At 33.4% G+C, this 16,770-nt stretch overlaps 5 protein-coding genes, 1 long non-coding RNA gene, 1 other non-coding gene and 1 pseudogene across 8 annotated transcripts; 4 read left to right on the top strand and 4 right to left on the bottom strand.

Moving 5' to 3' along the window:
* The first annotated feature begins 654 nt into the window (after positions 1 to 654).
* K02E7.11 (uncharacterized protein) lies at positions 655 to 1,469 on the top strand. The gene is made up of 3 exons (NM_061505.4): positions 655 to 822; positions 935 to 1,052; positions 1,273 to 1,469. Exons 1-3 carry the CDS (start codon positions 674 to 676, stop codon positions 1,414 to 1,416), a joined length of 411 nt encoding a protein of 136 aa, NP_493906.1. The 5' UTR covers positions 655 to 673; the 3' UTR covers positions 1,417 to 1,469.
* A 697-nt stretch (positions 1,470 to 2,166) lies between these two features.
* On the bottom strand, positions 2,167 to 3,773 carry K02E7.4 (BTB domain-containing protein; the record flags this gene model as incomplete). The annotated part of the gene is made up of 2 exons (NM_001392998.1): positions 2,167 to 2,328; positions 3,594 to 3,773. The coding sequence occupies 2 exons, from the start codon at positions 3,771 to 3,773 to the stop codon at positions 2,167 to 2,169; spliced, it is 342 nt and encodes a 113-aa protein (NP_001379635.1).
* A 566-nt stretch (positions 3,774 to 4,339) lies between these two features.
* linc-13 lies at positions 4,340 to 4,672 on the top strand. The gene is made up of 2 exons (NR_101659.1): positions 4,340 to 4,401; positions 4,456 to 4,672. It is a non-coding gene; the product is annotated as a long non-coding RNA linc-13 (long non-coding RNA).
* Positions 4,673 to 4,836: 164 nt separating this feature from the next.
* Positions 4,837 to 5,004, bottom strand: K02E7.12 (uncharacterized protein; the record flags this gene model as incomplete). Its single annotated transcript, NM_001381321.1, has 1 exon — positions 4,837 to 5,004. One exon carries the CDS (start codon positions 5,002 to 5,004, stop codon positions 4,837 to 4,839), a length of 168 nt encoding a protein of 55 aa, NP_001367457.1.
* Positions 5,005 to 9,171: 4,167 nt separating this feature from the next.
* On the top strand, positions 9,172 to 10,814 carry K02E7.10 (Peptidase C1A papain C-terminal domain-containing protein). The gene is made up of 4 exons (NM_061503.2): positions 9,172 to 9,242; positions 9,304 to 9,702; positions 9,771 to 9,949; positions 10,354 to 10,814. The coding sequence occupies exons 1-4, from the start codon at positions 9,181 to 9,183 to the stop codon at positions 10,611 to 10,613; spliced, it is 900 nt and encodes a 299-aa protein (NP_493904.1). The 5' UTR covers positions 9,172 to 9,180; the 3' UTR covers positions 10,614 to 10,814.
* Positions 10,815 to 12,970: 2,156 nt separating this feature from the next.
* K02E7.5 lies at positions 12,971 to 14,155 on the bottom strand (annotated as a pseudogene). Its single transcript has 2 exons — positions 14,125 to 14,155; positions 12,971 to 13,963 (listed from the first exon to the last, which is right to left on the bottom strand). Coding segments are annotated over exons 1-2 (1,024 nt in total).
* Positions 14,156 to 14,437: 282 nt separating this feature from the next.
* mir-4805 lies at positions 14,438 to 14,531 on the bottom strand. The gene has a single exon (NR_050823.2). It is a non-coding gene; the product is annotated as a pre-microRNA mir-4805 (primary transcript).
* An 845-nt stretch (positions 14,532 to 15,376) lies between these two features.
* Positions 15,377 to 16,517, top strand: btb-10 (BTB domain-containing protein). Its single transcript, NM_061501.4, has 4 exons — positions 15,377 to 15,534; positions 15,581 to 15,947; positions 15,995 to 16,139; positions 16,189 to 16,517. Exons 1-4 carry the CDS (start codon positions 15,431 to 15,433, stop codon positions 16,464 to 16,466), a joined length of 894 nt encoding a protein of 297 aa, NP_493902.1. The 5' UTR covers positions 15,377 to 15,430; the 3' UTR covers positions 16,467 to 16,517.
* Positions 16,518 to 16,770: the final 253 nt, after the last annotated feature.

Genomic DNA, 16,770 nt, shown 5'->3' with positions numbered 1-16,770 from the left:
CAGTGGGTTTCTGCTAATTAGCAGTGCTTTTTAGCTAATTAGCAATGACCTGCTAATTAGCAGTGGTTCTCTGCTGATAAACTATGGCTTTACTAGCTTTTGCTGATTAGAAGTGATTTTCTGTCGCTCTGCCGTGACTCCAGTTTATCTGAGTAGTAAAATCAACTCTTCAAAATTTAAAATAATTCTTAAAATTTTCCAACAAAAAAAAAGCGAAAGCCTGAAAATTTGGGAACATCGTAAATATCTTTGAGAATTTTTTTCCGCGTAGAATGATAGAATTTATTATAAGTATAGTGTAAAATCTTTGCTCACAAGTTTTCAACCTCGTAGCTCCATCTTCACAGCTTTCAGAAGCCTCCGTATCACGATCCCACGTCGTGAGTCGCTGCTCAGCCAATTTTCAAAAAATTGAGCTAGAATCCTGAAAACTTAGGATGTGAGGTATTTTTGGACGTAGAATCTGAAAATTTTACTTAAAATTCTATCAAAACTACGGAATCCCTTCAAAAAACCACCCAATCAATGAAATTATTCCAGAAAGTTTCCTGCTCTCGTGTTTAGTTTTTGAAGTAAGTAATATGACCTAATCATATCAAATTTCAAATTATATGTTTATATTGCCATTGGTAAGTCGTAATTCATTCATTTTTTGAAACTTTCCACTTCTAAAATGCCAGAAAACCCGGAAAATTTCGGGAAATTCAAAATCCGGTGCATAATTTTTCTGACCCTACAAGTCCTGATTAGCCTGTTCTTTCTACTTGGCCTTGCGCCAGTTTCTTTGGATTTTGATATTGAGTTTGTACATAATGCAGTGAGGTAATTATGTGGTTTTTAGAGAACAGTGTTTTTTTAAATTAGAAAAAAAGTTTTATAAAAATTTTTTTTCAAAAATTAATTTTTTTCCAAATTTAAAATTATAAATTTTCAGACCAATTCTACTTGTCCTAGTTACGATCAACTTTCTCTGGTTCATCTCGTCGATTTCCGCCCTGATATGTGTGCTTCAGGACCAAAAACGATATCTGCGATTTCATATCTATTTCAATGTGAGTTACAGTACCCCGCGGGTACTGAAAACTAAAAAAAGAGCAATTTTTTATTTATTTTTTTTTAATCCTAAAAATTTAGATAAAAGTTAGCAAAAAATTAATTGAAAATTTTTTTTGTAGAAAAAATTTTCAAAAAAATTTCGAAAAAAATTTTTCAAAAATTTTTTTTCCAAATTTTTTCTACAAAAATTGTTCTTAAAATTACTGTGTCTTGCAGTCTGTGATCACCTTCATATACTTCTGCAAACTGATCATCCTTCTGGTATCCATCAACATGGTCACATCGATTCTCTGCATTGTGTGCAATTTCGTCAATTTTTGTTCGGTTTTCTACGAGATCAAGCTTGTTTCTGCTTATTGATTTTGTTTGCTTTGGAAACTATTTTAAAATAAATTTTATTTGAAATAATGGTACAAAAATGATGATGAAAATGAAGCAACATAAAAATTTAAGAATTTAATTTTAGGGCGATAAAAAAAATTTGAATTTGAAAACTTTGTGCCTTTTTGAGGCACATATTTGAACATGAAGCCTTGAATTTGACTCAAAAAATAAAACATTTTTAAATTTTTTAACACAAAAAAAACTTGAAAATCAGGATTTAGACTCCTAAGATTTGAAATTTTGAACATGAAATTTGTGCCTCAAATTTGAGAGATTAGATTTAAATTTTTCCCAATAATTTGCTAGTTTCTCAAAATTAAAAAAAAGAAGTTAGTTTTAATTAAATTTTAAGTTTTGTTAATTAATTTTTCTTAAATTTTGATGTAATTTTAAATTTTTAAATTAAATTTTAACTTTTAATAAATTTAAATTAAAATTAAATTTACTCTCGAAATTCAAAAAAAAGTGCAACACATAACATACAATATTATTATTACAATTAACTGTTCATAAACAATTTATATTGCTCTTCAACACTGAGCATCTGCACATGTGTTTTAAGAAATTCACTGACAAAGTTGTCCAGTCTTTCCGAAAAATCCACATTAGTTTCTCCAATGTCATTGCCACTCGGGCCAGGAATAACTTTATAAGGCCCAGCTGGCCAGGTAATTATTCTCGCACTCCATCCATTCTCATAGGCGTTATCGTTCTTTTCTGAAAAATTCAAAAGTTTTGAAAAAAAGTTTTGAAAATTGTTACTATCCCTGTAAACTCCCTGAAATATACTTCAAATCTAGGGGAGAAATATAAAACAATGCCGTAGAGAAGAGTATTCTCCGGTAAATACATTTTTTCGTTGAAGCGGTATAATATTAGGAGAACGGGCTGCAAGATAAAACACGATTAAAAAAAAAATTAAATGTGGAGTAGTGCCAGTGGGGAATTTGCTAAAAACCACCCTTTTGGCCCCAAAATGTCCAAATATCACGGTAAAAAAATTTATCTAAATTTTATATGATTTTTTGAAAGTTGAAAAAATCTCGAATTGCATCAAATTCCTATTTGAATTACCGCCAATAGTTCGATGTTCGATGGAGCGCGCTTGCATTATTTTAACTTTTATTTATCAATTTTTCTTATTTTTGATTGATTTTTCATGTTTTTTTGAGTAAACTGAATATTTTATTAAAAATTCAAGATAAATGTAAATTTTTCATTAAAGAAGGAGTATCGTCAATGGGGAAATTGTTTTAAAATGTAGTATTGGTGCTTAAACTTCATATTATTGCAAAAGAGAAACGGGAAAAATCCGTTAACATTGAGCAATTCGCCGCTAAAATCGACGAAAGTGGCTGAAAGTGGCTGAATTTGAATTTCGCGCGCATATGAAACCTAGGCCACCACACGATTTCTAGGCCATATTCGTTCAACGAAATTTTGATTTAAATGTAATTATTTGAAAGTTTAATTTGTATTTCTTTCTCAAAAAGTTTAAGAAAACTGAGATAAAGGAGTTGTATTAAGTACTTATTAAAAATACAATACACAACAGAATAAAAATTTGATTGACTCTGGTGGCCTAGGATTTTCTAGTGAAATTTTAAAGATTTTTCGACTATTTTTCTGACTGAAAATGCTGAATGTTAACGGATTTTTCCCGTTTTTCTTTTGCAATAATTGGAAGTTTGAATACAAATACTACATTTTAAAACAATTTCCCCATTGACGATACTCCTTCTTTAAAAAGCGGGCGCTAAAGCCTAAATCTTTGAAATAGATTATTTCAGGCTCAACGTCGTTGAAAAATGTTATTTCTCTGTTTTCAATTATTTTTAGTGAACAATCTACATTTATCTTGAATTTTTCATTAAATTTCCAGTAAAATTACTCAAAAAACATGAAAAATCAATCAAAAATAAGAAAAATTGATAAATAAAAGTTAAAATAATGCAAGCGCGCTCCATCGAACATCGAACTATTGGCGGTAATTCAAATAGGAATTTGATGCAATTCGAGATTTGTTCAATTTTCAAAAAATCATAAAAATTTTAGAAAAATTGTTTAAATTTTTTTACTATGATATTTGGTCATTGTGGTACTATAGGCATGTTTTAAAGCAATTTCCCCACCAAAAAAAAATTTCTACCTACCTTTAGCGGCTCTTCCGCAAGAATTTGCAATAGTTGTTCGTCATTGATGATCGAAATTTTAAATCCTCGAGAAGGCAGAACTGGCTTGCACAATTTGACAAGTTCTTCAAGAAGATAGAATTTTGCTTCTGCCATCACTTCTTCATGATTTTTTGTAACGGTGACGTCACCATCTCTCATATAGTTAAGAATTATGTCAAAGTGTTTCGGGGACCGATCTATGAATATGCAACCGGATTCGTCTTTTTCAAGCTGAAAAAAATGAAAAAAATCTAAAAAAATTGAATTTTGAGCAACCGGAAATTGTATACTTGAAATTCAATCCAAAATTTTGAATTTTGGAATTTTGGCACAAAGAATTTGGAAACTAAAATTTGAAGTTTAAAAAAAATCAATTTTAGAATTTTGAGCGAACAATTTGAACTCTTGAATTTTTTTAATTACATTTTCTTCTTCTTACAATAAATACAAATAAGTACTCCTTCATCTTAATATGAAACAACAATTTCTCTCTTTCTATTAGCTTTATAATGTTGTCAACCAGTCGTAATCGGTAAAATTGATTATGTATTCCAGGCCAAGTTGTCTTATAGATTTGTAGGTCGCTAAGAGACCCTTTCCAAGATACCCACCCCTCCAATATTACACCAATTGCTCGCCAGACCCCCTAGGCCCTCTGACCCCCTACCACCGCTCATTCTGCTCATAATGCTTCTCCAGTGATGGTCGTTGTCTCTCCCTTCCAAATTCTTTGCCTTCCACAGGATAACCTGAAAGATGTCCTACTCAGAATGGGAGTTCTTGAGCAGTGAGTTATTTTCCTTTTTTTAAATGTATTTTTGGTAATTAAATTTTATTCCAGATTTTCACGGCGCATTTTTCTCTACATTGTCGTAAACTTTTTCAAGATTGTGCATGCAAAAGTGCGTCGCGGTGTTTGCGTCTAATGCGCACACATTGTCGACCGTAGTAAACACTTTTTAGTCGTTTTTTTTTCTACAGAAATGAGGATTTCAGTGGTTTTTATTGATTTTAATGAAACAAAATTCATAGAATATTAATAAAATATTTATTATTTGGTAAATTAAAATTAAAGAATAACGAAAAAACAAAGGAAATCGGAAAACAAAAAATATTACTGCGGAAATGCGAATTTTTGCTACTACAGAGCTGTAATATATTAATTAATATTTACAATATAACAGAAAAAAGGTTATAAATTAAGATTTCGATGTTTAGGAATTCAGAAAAAATGAAATTTTAAAAAAATTTTCGAAAGATACCCTAATTTTATATGAAATTCAAAATCAGATTCAAGTCTTTGGATTATACATTGAATGGAGAGCCTTATAACGGGATACAACGGATGGAGATGGTGAGATTGGCTTCGCTGCACTCTGATCCTCCTCATTCTGAAAAATTTCAAATTTAATTGGAAAAAGTAGGCAAATTTAAATAAAGTTTACTTACCAAATCGACTAATTTTTCGAAAATTCAATTAGGAGATAATAACCTGGTTTCGAGTGTTTTAAATCGATTAGTAGGTCCGTACCGACAATTTAGTAAAAAATTAGAAACTTCTTCGCCAAAAAATTCAACTTTTTTGAAAAAATTTTGAATTTTCACTGTATTTTCGATATTTTTGCAGAAAAAAAATAGACTGAGATAATAACCGAAGGTTTCGAATATTTCAAACCGATTAGTAGGTCCGTACCGACGATTTAGTGAAAAAATTAGAAACTTCTTCCACGAGCTCGCCTCGTCCCCCCTCTGCCAAATGAACAGTAATCGCGCACCATCGCTAACTTCCCAGGAGAAATTTCTCCTGGGAAGTAACGCAGAGATGAACTGCGGAGAGCGCGTCTTCGCCAAAAAAATGGGGTTTTCTTTTAAAAAAACATACCTTTTTCGACTTTTTTCATTTGATCAAGTCGATATCCGCTTCGCTTGGCTTTACGAGTCGATAACTGAACTCTGTAACTCAAAAAATATTTTTTCTTTCAGTTTTTTCACAAAAAAGTAAAAAAAAAAACAAGAAAACGGCAAAAAACATTAAAAATAACAGCAAAAAATAATTTTAAAAAATTTGTCCGGTGGAGCGCATTTACAGAGTCCGCAAACACCACGACGCGCAATCACATACTCTGTTCCAGCTTTTGTAGTAAAAAATGCACTGTGATTTTGCTTCTCAACGGTTTCCAAGAAAACTAAGAACTTTATCAGAGAGTTCCATAGTCTCAAAAGAGCCGAATTTTATTGCAAGATAACGAGATTAGCTATGAAATTACTGGCTATAAAAATAGAGTGACTTGTGCATTCAACAACGGACAACTGAGAGCTCTAGAATCTTACCAACGCCATGCTATAACCACCACATTTCCTGCGCCACAATTTGATGCATGGAGTTTGTTAAATCACTTTCTGTACATCATCAACCCATTGAAAATTGATTTGTGTTACCGGCACGTTGAAGATCAATTTGACAAAGCTCAATTTGAAAAGGCAAAGCAATGCTTGAAAGGTATCGAGATATCCATTCTGATCACCCAAGGCATTTCTGATATGGATCGTGCCGTTGAACTCATCAATACATTTTTACCTACCAAGGAACTCCACATAGTCGACAGCATTCATCGAAGATTGACCCCGTCTCAACTACAACGAATTTTGTGTCAGAAATTCCCATCACTTAAATTCTTCGAAATCGATGTAACTTTAAACGACTTGCTTGCCACGAATCGCGCCAAAATTATACATGTTAGTGATCAATTATCGGATAAGGATATCAATTTGTTTTCGAAACATTGGATAAACGGAGTGAACCCAGATCTTGAAGAGATTGGAATTCTCAGAAATACGGCAGGCTTCAACTTTGATATTATTTTTGGCGCAATGACCAAAGAGTTCACTGTTTTCGAATTTGATGCCATGTTCAAAATCATCAAAAAAAGATCATAGGAACTGTTTTATTTGTGTACATTTACTTTGAATTGTGTTTTCAATTAAAAATGTTGAAACTGAATGTCCAAAATACTTTCGTGTTTTATCACATGTAATAATAAATATTTATTATTCTGGATTTTGTATAAATCTACTCATAATACCCTAAAATGACCGAATATCGTAATTTAAGACTCAACACACTTTTGGGATCTTGAAAGTTTCCGAAAAACTGTCATTTGGAAAAAAGAAGAATATAATTAAAAACAGTACGGAGTAGATTATCAAAATTTCAGAAAATCTGGTAAAGTTTGATCGAAAATTTTCAAGTCATTCACTATCATGATTGATTTTTTAAATCTTTGACAGAGGCCTTGATCTCATCTTTGTCCACCTAGGCAAAAACAGGTTCTCCGTTTCAATTGCTGATAAAATTTGTACTGACAGCCTCCAACAAGGAAATCCTGACTCATCATGAGGAATCAATTAACATTAGCAATGAATTAATATATAAAAGTAAAGTGATATTAGGTCACCAAATAAGTTCCGGGTCAAAGATCATAACTTCTTTTGCCTTTTATATATTTTTTTGAAACTTTGGGAATTTATGTTATCAACCATGATCTTTCATTTTGAAATGGTCACAAAAATTTTTGACCACCCGGAGTGCCCCAACTCGGAGCCAATTTTTTCAGGCATTTTTCTGATCCCGCTTCTTTGCAGATTTGAACTAAGGTTTGTGTGCGGATTTTACTTTGTTTAGAATACATTGTAAGAAATTAACAAAAGTTTGGAAAAAAATCCGTCCAAAAAAAATTTCAAAAAAATTTTTTTTTGAAAGTTATAGATTTTTAGTATAAAAATGATGTACCCATGTGTAAACTATTTTTAAACATACAAAACATTTTAATTTGAAATTTGGATCTCGAGAAATGCTCAAAAAACTCAAAAATTCTTCGAAAAAATTATGTTTTCTATTATCATTTGAGTGTGACGAACTTAGTTAAAAAGTTTTGTATGTGTAAAAATAGTTCACACATGACTACATCATTTTTGTATGAAAAATCAAGAATTTTCGAAAAAAAAAATTTTGAAAAAAAATCAAAAATTTTTTGACGACCGACCAAAAAAAATTTTTTGGACGGATTTTTTCCAAACTTTTTTAGTTTTTTTACAATGTATTCTAAACAAAGTAAAATCCGCACATAAACCTTAGTTCAAAGCTGCGAAGAAGCGAGATCAGAAAAATGCCTGAAAAAATTGGCTCTGAGTTAGGGCACACCGGGCGGTCAAAAATTTTTGTGACCATATCAAAATGAAAGATCATAGTTGATAACATAAATTCTCAAAGTTTCAAAAAAATCGATAAAAGGCGAAAAAAGTTATGATTTTTGACCCGGAACTTATTTGGTGACCTAATATAACCACGAATTCATTTTGAAATTTTTTTTTTAATATGTAATTGAAACCTAGCTTTAAGCCACCCATAATCCAGAATAGCTTGTTAATAGTTATTATATGTAAAACCTGAAATATAGGTTGGCATTTGTAGATTCGTTTAGAATGAGAAACTAATTAGTATTAGAAATGAATTAATATTACAGGGGGAGTAGAGTTTGTGGAGTTTTTGTTTTAAAGGTGGACTACGCTCAGTGGGGAAATTGTTTTAAAACATGCCTATGGTACCACAATGACCGAATATCATGACAAAAAAAATTCAAAAAAATTTTCTAGATTTTATATGATTTTTTGAAAATTGGAAAAATCACAGTTTTCACCTAATTATTTTTGAAATTCCGCCAATTGGATTTGTTCGGTGGAGCGTGCTTGCATTATTTTTATTAATTTTTTTCATTTATTCTCATTATTTCACTGATTTTTTTCATTTACTCTGTTTTTTCCTCGGAAAATGGAAGAAATAAACAAGAAAAATGAAGAATGATCACTAAAAATTAACTGAAAATTCCTAAAACTGTCAAATATAATAATTTCAGACTCTTCGTCGTCGGAACTCAGAATATCACAGTGTTACGCATTTTCAGTTAATATTTAGTGATCATTCTTCATTTTTCTTGTTTATTTCTTCCATTTTCCGAGGGAAAAAACATAGAAAATGTAGAAAATCAGTGAAATAATGAGAATAAATGAAATAAATTAATTTTTAAAAAACGAAGCACGCTCCACCGAACAAATCCCATTGGCGGAAATTCAAAAATATTTAGGTGAAAACTGTGATTTTTCCAATTTTCAAAAAATCATATAAAATCTAGAAAATTTTTTTGAATTTTTTTATCATGATATTTGGTCATTGTGGCCCCATAGGCGCGTTTTAAAGCAATTTCCCCACTGAGCGTAGTCCACCTTTAAATAGAACTGATCCACTGGTAAAACTGGTCCAAAACCACCGAATTTCATAATGAGACTTCACAAAAATTCTCCAAAAATTTTTTATGACCGTTCAAAATTTCGAAAAAAAGGGCCAAATTTTGCTAAAATCCGATAGGCATCCAAAAATGATTTTTAAAAATTGGAAACTTTTTGTGAAGTCTCATTATGAAATTCAGTGGTTTTGGAGCAGTTTTAGTTTATTTAAGTAGAAGATCCACAAACTCTACTCCCTCTTTTAGTGAAAAATTGCAGATTCCCAATGAACAATGCTAATAATCAACCTTCGAGAACAGATCGGAAACAGGTCTACGTTTCAGTTGGGTATGTTTTTATTTCATCTTTCAAAATAATTATTGATAAAATTCGAGTTATTATATTTCAGAAGAGAGTTGCCAAAAAGGCCGTGCAACTGCGTAACCATCCGCAATTACATTCTTTTCTTCTGCTCCATTGCTTTAATAATAGCTCTTCTCTTGCGTCACTTCATGCCATACCAGCCAAAAACCTCTGAAACACCTCGACCACCACAATATCAAACAAAACTATCTCATCACATGACTCAAGACTTCCTCGACTGGAGAGAGAAAGGAATCGTCGGACCTGTGAAGGATCAGGGGAAGTGCAATGCGTCCTATGCTTTTGCCGCAATTGCCGCAATTGAGTCCATGTACGCCAAGGCTAATAATGGAAAACTTTTGTCGTTTTCGGAGCAGCAGATTATTGATTGTGCCAACTTCACAAACCCATGCCAGGAGAATCTAGAAAATGTTTTAAGTAATAGGTAAATTTTTTGTTCTAACTGATATGACCCATACAGAGATACATCACATTTTCATATAAAAATTACAGATTCCTTAAGGAAAACGGAGTTGGAACCGAAGCTGACTACCCATATGTTGGAAAGGAAAATGTAGGAAAATGTGAATATGACTCAAGCAAAATGAAACTTCGACCAACTTACATAGATGTGTATCCTAATGAAGAGTGGGCAAGAGCTCACATCACCACGTTCGGAACTGGGTATTTCAGTGAGTTAATGCATTTAATGCATTTTTCCAAAACGGCCGAATATCATAATAAAAAAAACTAAAAATTTTTAGATTTTTCATAATTTCCGGCCAAAGTTTTGGCAATTTTCCAAAATTTTGAAAAATATTCCAACCCCTTCAATCTTTTAATATAATTAATTAAAACAAAATTACAGGTTAAAAAGTGTAGGAAAAAACAATAAAATTTTTTTTTTGGTCGATTGCAAAATTATGAGTGGCAAAAACTGAATAATTGCCACTTTTTGACAGTAAATAAAATTTTTTTAAAAAAATTACAAAATTTTTGAACCTTTTTATTTTGATATTCGGTTATTTTGGCACCATAGGATTAGTTTTACCAATTTCCCCCCTGGCCCTACTTTACCTTTAATTTTACATTCCAGGAATGAGGAGCCCTCCATCCTTCTTCCACTACAAAACTGGAATCTATAACCCCACCAAGGAAGAATGCGGGAATGCCAATGAAGCTCGATCGTTGGCAATTGTTGGTTACGGCAAAGACGGAGCAGAAAAGTATTGGATTGTGAAGGGCTCATTTGGTACTTCATGGGGAGAGCACGGATATATGAAGTTGGCTAGAAATGTGAATGCGTGTGGAATGGCAGAATCTATTTCAATTCCCATAAAATATAAATTATTATGATTTGTTGAACATGGAGTGTGTTCTGTGGGGTCTTCTCATAAATCTACTGACTATAATTTAATCTAACCGAATGTCATAGTTCTACCAAAACTGACTGGAAACTTTGAAGAACCGAAAAGTAAGTCGAGTCATAAATAATAATATTCGGTCAGGTTAGAGTATAATGAGTAGATTTTTGCAAAACCCACAGTAATAAATATCACATTTGTTGATTATTGAAAACAAATATTACATACATTATGAGACGGAGTAGTAGCGAAAAGAGTAAGGGAATAATTTAATTTTGTATTCTTTTCTTATGATACGATTATAAATCGTATCATTTGTGGCTGATATACAGGGTGGGCCAAAAGTATGGTAACACATGAAGCGCTCTTTTACATAAGCTTTTCGCGCGACTGCCACGTCATACGTACATTCTTCTATCGAATACTGATAGCTGAATAAATTTCCTCCAATTTGACCCAAAATTTGTATTGTTTACCAATAAGGTGCGATTTTAATCACCTCGGCAATTTGGCGAACGCTTTCGAAAAAACGGTGTTTTGGCACGCGGCACTTCCCACACAAACGCACCTCCCACGCACGTCAATAATTTTCAGATGTATGATTTTTATGTTAAATTTAAAGTAAAAGAAGTGAAGAAGCATTTTTGATTGTTTTTGTAGCATATAAAAATATTCTGTGTCGCCACTGGCGCCTAGCAATAACCTTTGAATATTTCATGAATTCAATTTTGCGAAAGTTACTCAGTTTTTTTTTGGTTTCACAAGGCGTAACGACCCACAAAATCATCCGAGCTAATTTTTCTATGAAAATTCTGAAAAGTCAGGTCAAAACGTGCCGAAAGGTACTAAAATGAATTTTTCTTCATACTGCTGCCGCCGCTCACATCCATCTTTCTGGCGACTGTTTCATTCAAGACTTCAACTACTGCCACAGTCCATGATAGAAATACCACGACAGAAATTTTTTGGATTTTTGTTTTTAGAGAATCTCCAGACCAAGAGCATTCTTTGAACTATAAAAACTTGTAAGAAATCTGATCCTCGAGAAAAATGTAGAAATCCCGCAGAATGCCAACTTGCGTGCCAAAAAGATCGTGATCTCAAAAGTTCTGAAGGCCTGCAGCAATGTGGATGGGGATATTTTGAAAATTCAAAACGTTCATCTGGTCAGTATTTTATGGAGAACAAAACTTGTACAAATTGATGTAATAACTCTCTCCACACGTAAAGTTATAGAGCTGCAAACGTGTTACCATACTTTTGGCCCACCCTGTACAAAAATTTTATTTAAAAAAAACTTAACAATAGCAAGAAGTCACAGGGAAACATAAAATATTTAATAAATAGGAGTTCGAACAAAAACGAAATGACAGGAGAAACGGCGGTAAAATGTGCTTATCAGTTTCTGTACACAATTATTTCAAGGAACTATCAGTCAACAAAGTGACTAGAAATGACATTTGACAGGAAATTAAATTTTTGGAGTAATTTTTTTTGGCGGGAAATTATTTTGTCAGGAGAAAAGGTTTTACCGGGAATTCAATAAAATTAAATTTCACTGAGAAAAAATTCTGGCGAGAACTTCAAATTTTCAGAAAGAAAATTTTGGCGGGAAATTCGAATTTTCAGACGAAAAAATTCTGGTGCCAAATTAAAATTTTCTGAGAAAGCATTCGGACAAAAAATTAAATTTTACTGAGAAAAAATTCTAGCGGGAAATTCAAATTTTTGAGAAATTTTTTTAGCATGAATATATTTTTTCAGGGAAAAAGCTTCAAAAGTTTTAACCGGAAATTCAATTTTTTCGAGATTAAATTATGACGCGAAATTCAAATTTTGATAAAAAATGTTTTTCACAGAACATTAATACTTATATTTTTTAATTGGCGGAAAATTAAAATTTTCTAACAATGAGAGAAAATTCTGGCGTAAACTTGAATTTTTTAAAGAAATAATTCTGGCGCGAAATTCAAGTTTTCTGAGAAAATCTTTTGGCGGGAAACCAAATTTTTATGTAAAAATATTATAGCGGAAAAAAAAGAAAATTAATTAATTTTTTGAGAAACATTTTTAGCGAAATTTCAAATTATGTATCTTGAAAAAATGTGACGAAAATTTGTTTTTTAACATGGAAAGTTTTGGCGGGTAAATTAAATTTTTTGAAAATCAATTTTGGCGGGAGATTAGATTGTATTTAAAAAAAATTCTGGTTTGAAATTATAACTTTCTGAAAATAAAACTGTCCGCAGAAAATTCTGAGAATCTTATTAAAATTAGAAAAAAAGACCCAACAATAGTTTATTGTAACAGCAAGAACCTTCCAAATAAATGCAAAAATCAATACAATTATCAACTTTGAACTAATTCATCATACCGCCAAACTCTCATCTCAAAAGTGAAGGGCTCCCTGCCACGGCCATCTGTCCATATAACTATCGTAGCTATCGTTCCATCCGATTTTTTAACATCTACGCCACCCTTAAACTCCACAATTTTCTCATGTTTCCAGTGGTAACTTCCACTATGCCCATTGATCCGGTAGGTGCCACGAAGAGCCCCCGGATTCGGTCCATCGTGAAAATTAATCCTTTTCAGTAAATGCCAGTAAGTCATTAAATGACCTCTCAAATCAGTTGTCGCACTGATTGTGAGATACTCAAGGTTCGGGTTGGATCCTCGTATCCAATGCTTCATGAACAGGTTGAAATCCTTATCGGTGAACGGTGAAGTGTTCGGGATTTTTATACAAGAGCTGCCGCATGAGAGAAGGTCTTCCAGGGTGAATAGAAGAGTTGGCTTAAGAACTAGTCTGTCGAGGTTCTGAATGAAAACTTTCTGATAATCCTGTGAGTCTTTGTACAGACAGTTTCGAATTAGAACTTGATTCGCAGATGGTAAGTTTGCCCAGAAAAGCTTCGAAGTCAGATCATCAAATCTTGGGGTTGCCGATGAAAAATCAGCAGCTAAAAGCCGTCAATCCCCTCCAGAACCCTTGTTAGACCTTCAATGTCTAAATTCCCAGAGTCCAAGGGAGTTTTTAGACTAAAATCGATCCTCTGAATCGCCAGCACATCCATCAAGAATTCGAGCCAAGATCTCATGGTTTTCCGGGTGAACACATTCACATGGTGACCGTGCATTGATATTTTTACAAACTGAGGAATGTCAAAACTTGGCACAAAGCATCGGCATTTATTGTAGAACTTCAACCATACTCGTTTATTCCCAAATTTCATCTTGAAATTGAAACCTTTTGCAAAATTGAACCCACTCGAGTCGACTTTCAGGTGGAGTGATTTCACGATTTCTTTGGTGGCGTCGGAGCATAAGGAGAAGGCGAGTCTGGAAGTGAATAAGGTTTTAATAAGTTGGAGAAATTGTTAAATCTCATATTTTCCTGAAAAAATATAACGGAAAAATGTGTCAACTGAAAAACGTGACCTGAAAGCTTGCTAAATTTTTTTTTTCAAAAAAAAAAAAAATCAAATTTGACATAAACTCACAAATGCACAATTTCCATACTGCGAAGCACATTTATCCTTGATTTTTCCGGTAGTCGGAGTATAGGAAAAGGAAGGGGCTCACCGGCATTCATGGCAGTTTACGGAGCAAAATGAGCACACTACGAGGCTCGGGAAGCAATTAGGGGGAGGTGAGGTATTAGCCAGGTGGCTCAGGCCATCTGCCGTTTAGCTTGTTTCAAATACCAAAAGCATTCAGGGGATTCGACATAATTCGATGTGATGAATGTGAGGTAAATGTGGAACAACACTGATTTGGGTACTTTAGGGTAGGATTAACCACCAAAAGGGTCTTGGCTCCGATCAGGGGTGTGCGGAAAATCTCAAAATTTGCCGAGCTCGACAAACGGCAAATTCGGCAAATTTGCCGCACACCCCTGCCTCCGACTGGGTTGTAAATGGGTACCTTTGGCGAAAATTGACATAACTTTAGAACCTGATTAGCTACAAAAAATTAAAATATATTTCTTGAAAGTTAAATTAATGGGAACATTTTTGGTAATATTATCAAAAAAAAAATTATATTTTTTCTTTGAGATATAACAGTTTCAATATGTAAAACTACTGTTTTCAACTGAAAAACGCCAATTTTACTTCAATATTTTAAAGTTCTCAGTAGGAATCGTAAGTTTTTATGTTGTTTTTGATATGGAAAATAACATGATCTTATTTTATTTTTCTAAGTTTCATCAAAATTGGAAGCGAAAATTTTTTTTGAGAAAATTCACCAAAAATATATTTTGAAAAATTATTTCAAAAGCTTGCTATATGATTAGAAAAGCCAAAAAGAAATCAAAGAAATTTAGTACTAAATCAAAAAGTCTTGACAAAATTAAAAATTTCCAAAGAAAACTATAATCACAGATAATTTAAAGTGCATCAGAAAAGGATTTCTACCATGTTCTGTTAAAAATTAACAAAAAACCAAAAGTAAGAGGTGCACATTTACATCCCGTGTAGATCCTTTGACTTTTCAGTTTTCTCCAAACTGTTCAGGGACGACTGGTTTCTCGGAGCGAATTCTCAGTTCGATAAGAAATTCAGCAGATTGATTTGAACACATAGATTCGTTGCGGGAAAAGAGCCTTCCACCTTCCCAAGATTTCCAGCAACCTTTCCCATCTGCGCACAGTTTGTATCGATCTGCAACACCGTGTGCGCGCATAAATTGCCTAGGCTACTCTCACTCTACATTTTTGTGGGCCCCTACAATCATCTTTTTTGTTTTCTCTTCTGCTTTCTTTGTCTATTCTTGTATCCTTGCATCTTTCCAGAATTTACCGAAACAATGGACAATATTGTTACTCAAAATATTAAATTTGAAAGCGAACCAAATTACTACCTAAGAGGTTACCACCTCTTTGATATCAGTCCTTTGAACGGATTAAAATGGTAAGAAAAATGTTATTGAACGACAGATGAAACAGTATTTTTTTAGTGAGATAACTGATGAATTCGAGACTGACAAGATTCACCTGAAAATAAAGCTGGATTGGGATCAGCAAGAAATAAAGAAGATCACTGGTTTCATCCAATTGTCGTATGATGGGCATCAACTGAAGCCTATTGATTCGAACTTTGACAAACGAGGAGGAATCTGTATAATGACAGTCCCAAAATACATTAATGCATACCGCTGGTCGTTTTCGTTTGATCTAAAACTCCATCGCTACCCAGCCAAGCCACCTCAGATTTCTCATGACCTCAATCCTCAGGTCAGGTCTTATGACACAATGTTCGAGCCGTCCAGGAAGCACGATGCGGTGCTCTTAATCGGAGAGAAGAAGCTTCATGTGAACAAGGCTGTAAGTTTTAATTTGGAATCTTGCTAAGCTAAGCTTGAAAATTTCAGTTCCTCTCCTACCACTCCGACTATTTCTGTGATCTATTTGCTGAGAAATTCGATGAGAAAAACGGGATCCCCATCGAAAACGTGACCTATGAGAATTTCGGACTTCTCATGAGTATTATCTACCCTGAAGCGGCTTTCTCGAATCGTGAGTTATTCCTGATCCCTTCCAGCAACCAACTAATCTCAATTTTCAGATCAAAACGCTGAAGTCCTTCTCGAGCTGGGAAATCGTTTCAAGATCCCAGCAGTGATGCGCCACGTGGAAAATCAAATCATTCGAGACACCAAGTTCCCAAATGAACGGTTGATTTTTCTGGCAGACAAATACGAACTTCAAAAGCTATTGGCTATGGAAATCCAGAAGATGGAAAGCTTCGATCAGGCTAAGAAGTTCAAAGGATCTGATGATTACTCGCAGTTATCGGATGCGACAAAAGCCAAGATCTTGGATCGACTCATTGAGTTATCTTGATTTTTTCTTCAAGACCTGATTTGATTCTTGGAAATAAATCATTCTGTTATGTTTTTTTGAATTATTAGGTTCTTCAATTGGGCGTACATGACTTTTACAGGGCGATAATAATTGCGCGCAAACGGGAACGTGAGCGGCAGGGTTAAGCTTCTCAATAAGCATTGGTACATGATTTTATAGATCATTTTGACAAGGCAATCATGAGTTGCAAACTCGAGCAAGTCGACCAGCTCAAAAAATAGGCTCAGCACCCGGTGTACTGAGCCCCGATCTGAAAAACCAACAAGTTCTTAAAACCAGACAC

This window comes from Caenorhabditis elegans, chromosome II, assembly GCF_000002985.6.
Source record: "Caenorhabditis elegans chromosome II".
NCBI lineage: Eukaryota > Metazoa > Nematoda > Chromadorea > Rhabditida > Rhabditidae > Caenorhabditis > Caenorhabditis elegans.
The sequence above is the reverse complement of the archived record's forward strand: the minus strand, read 5'-3'. Positions and strand labels throughout refer to the sequence as shown.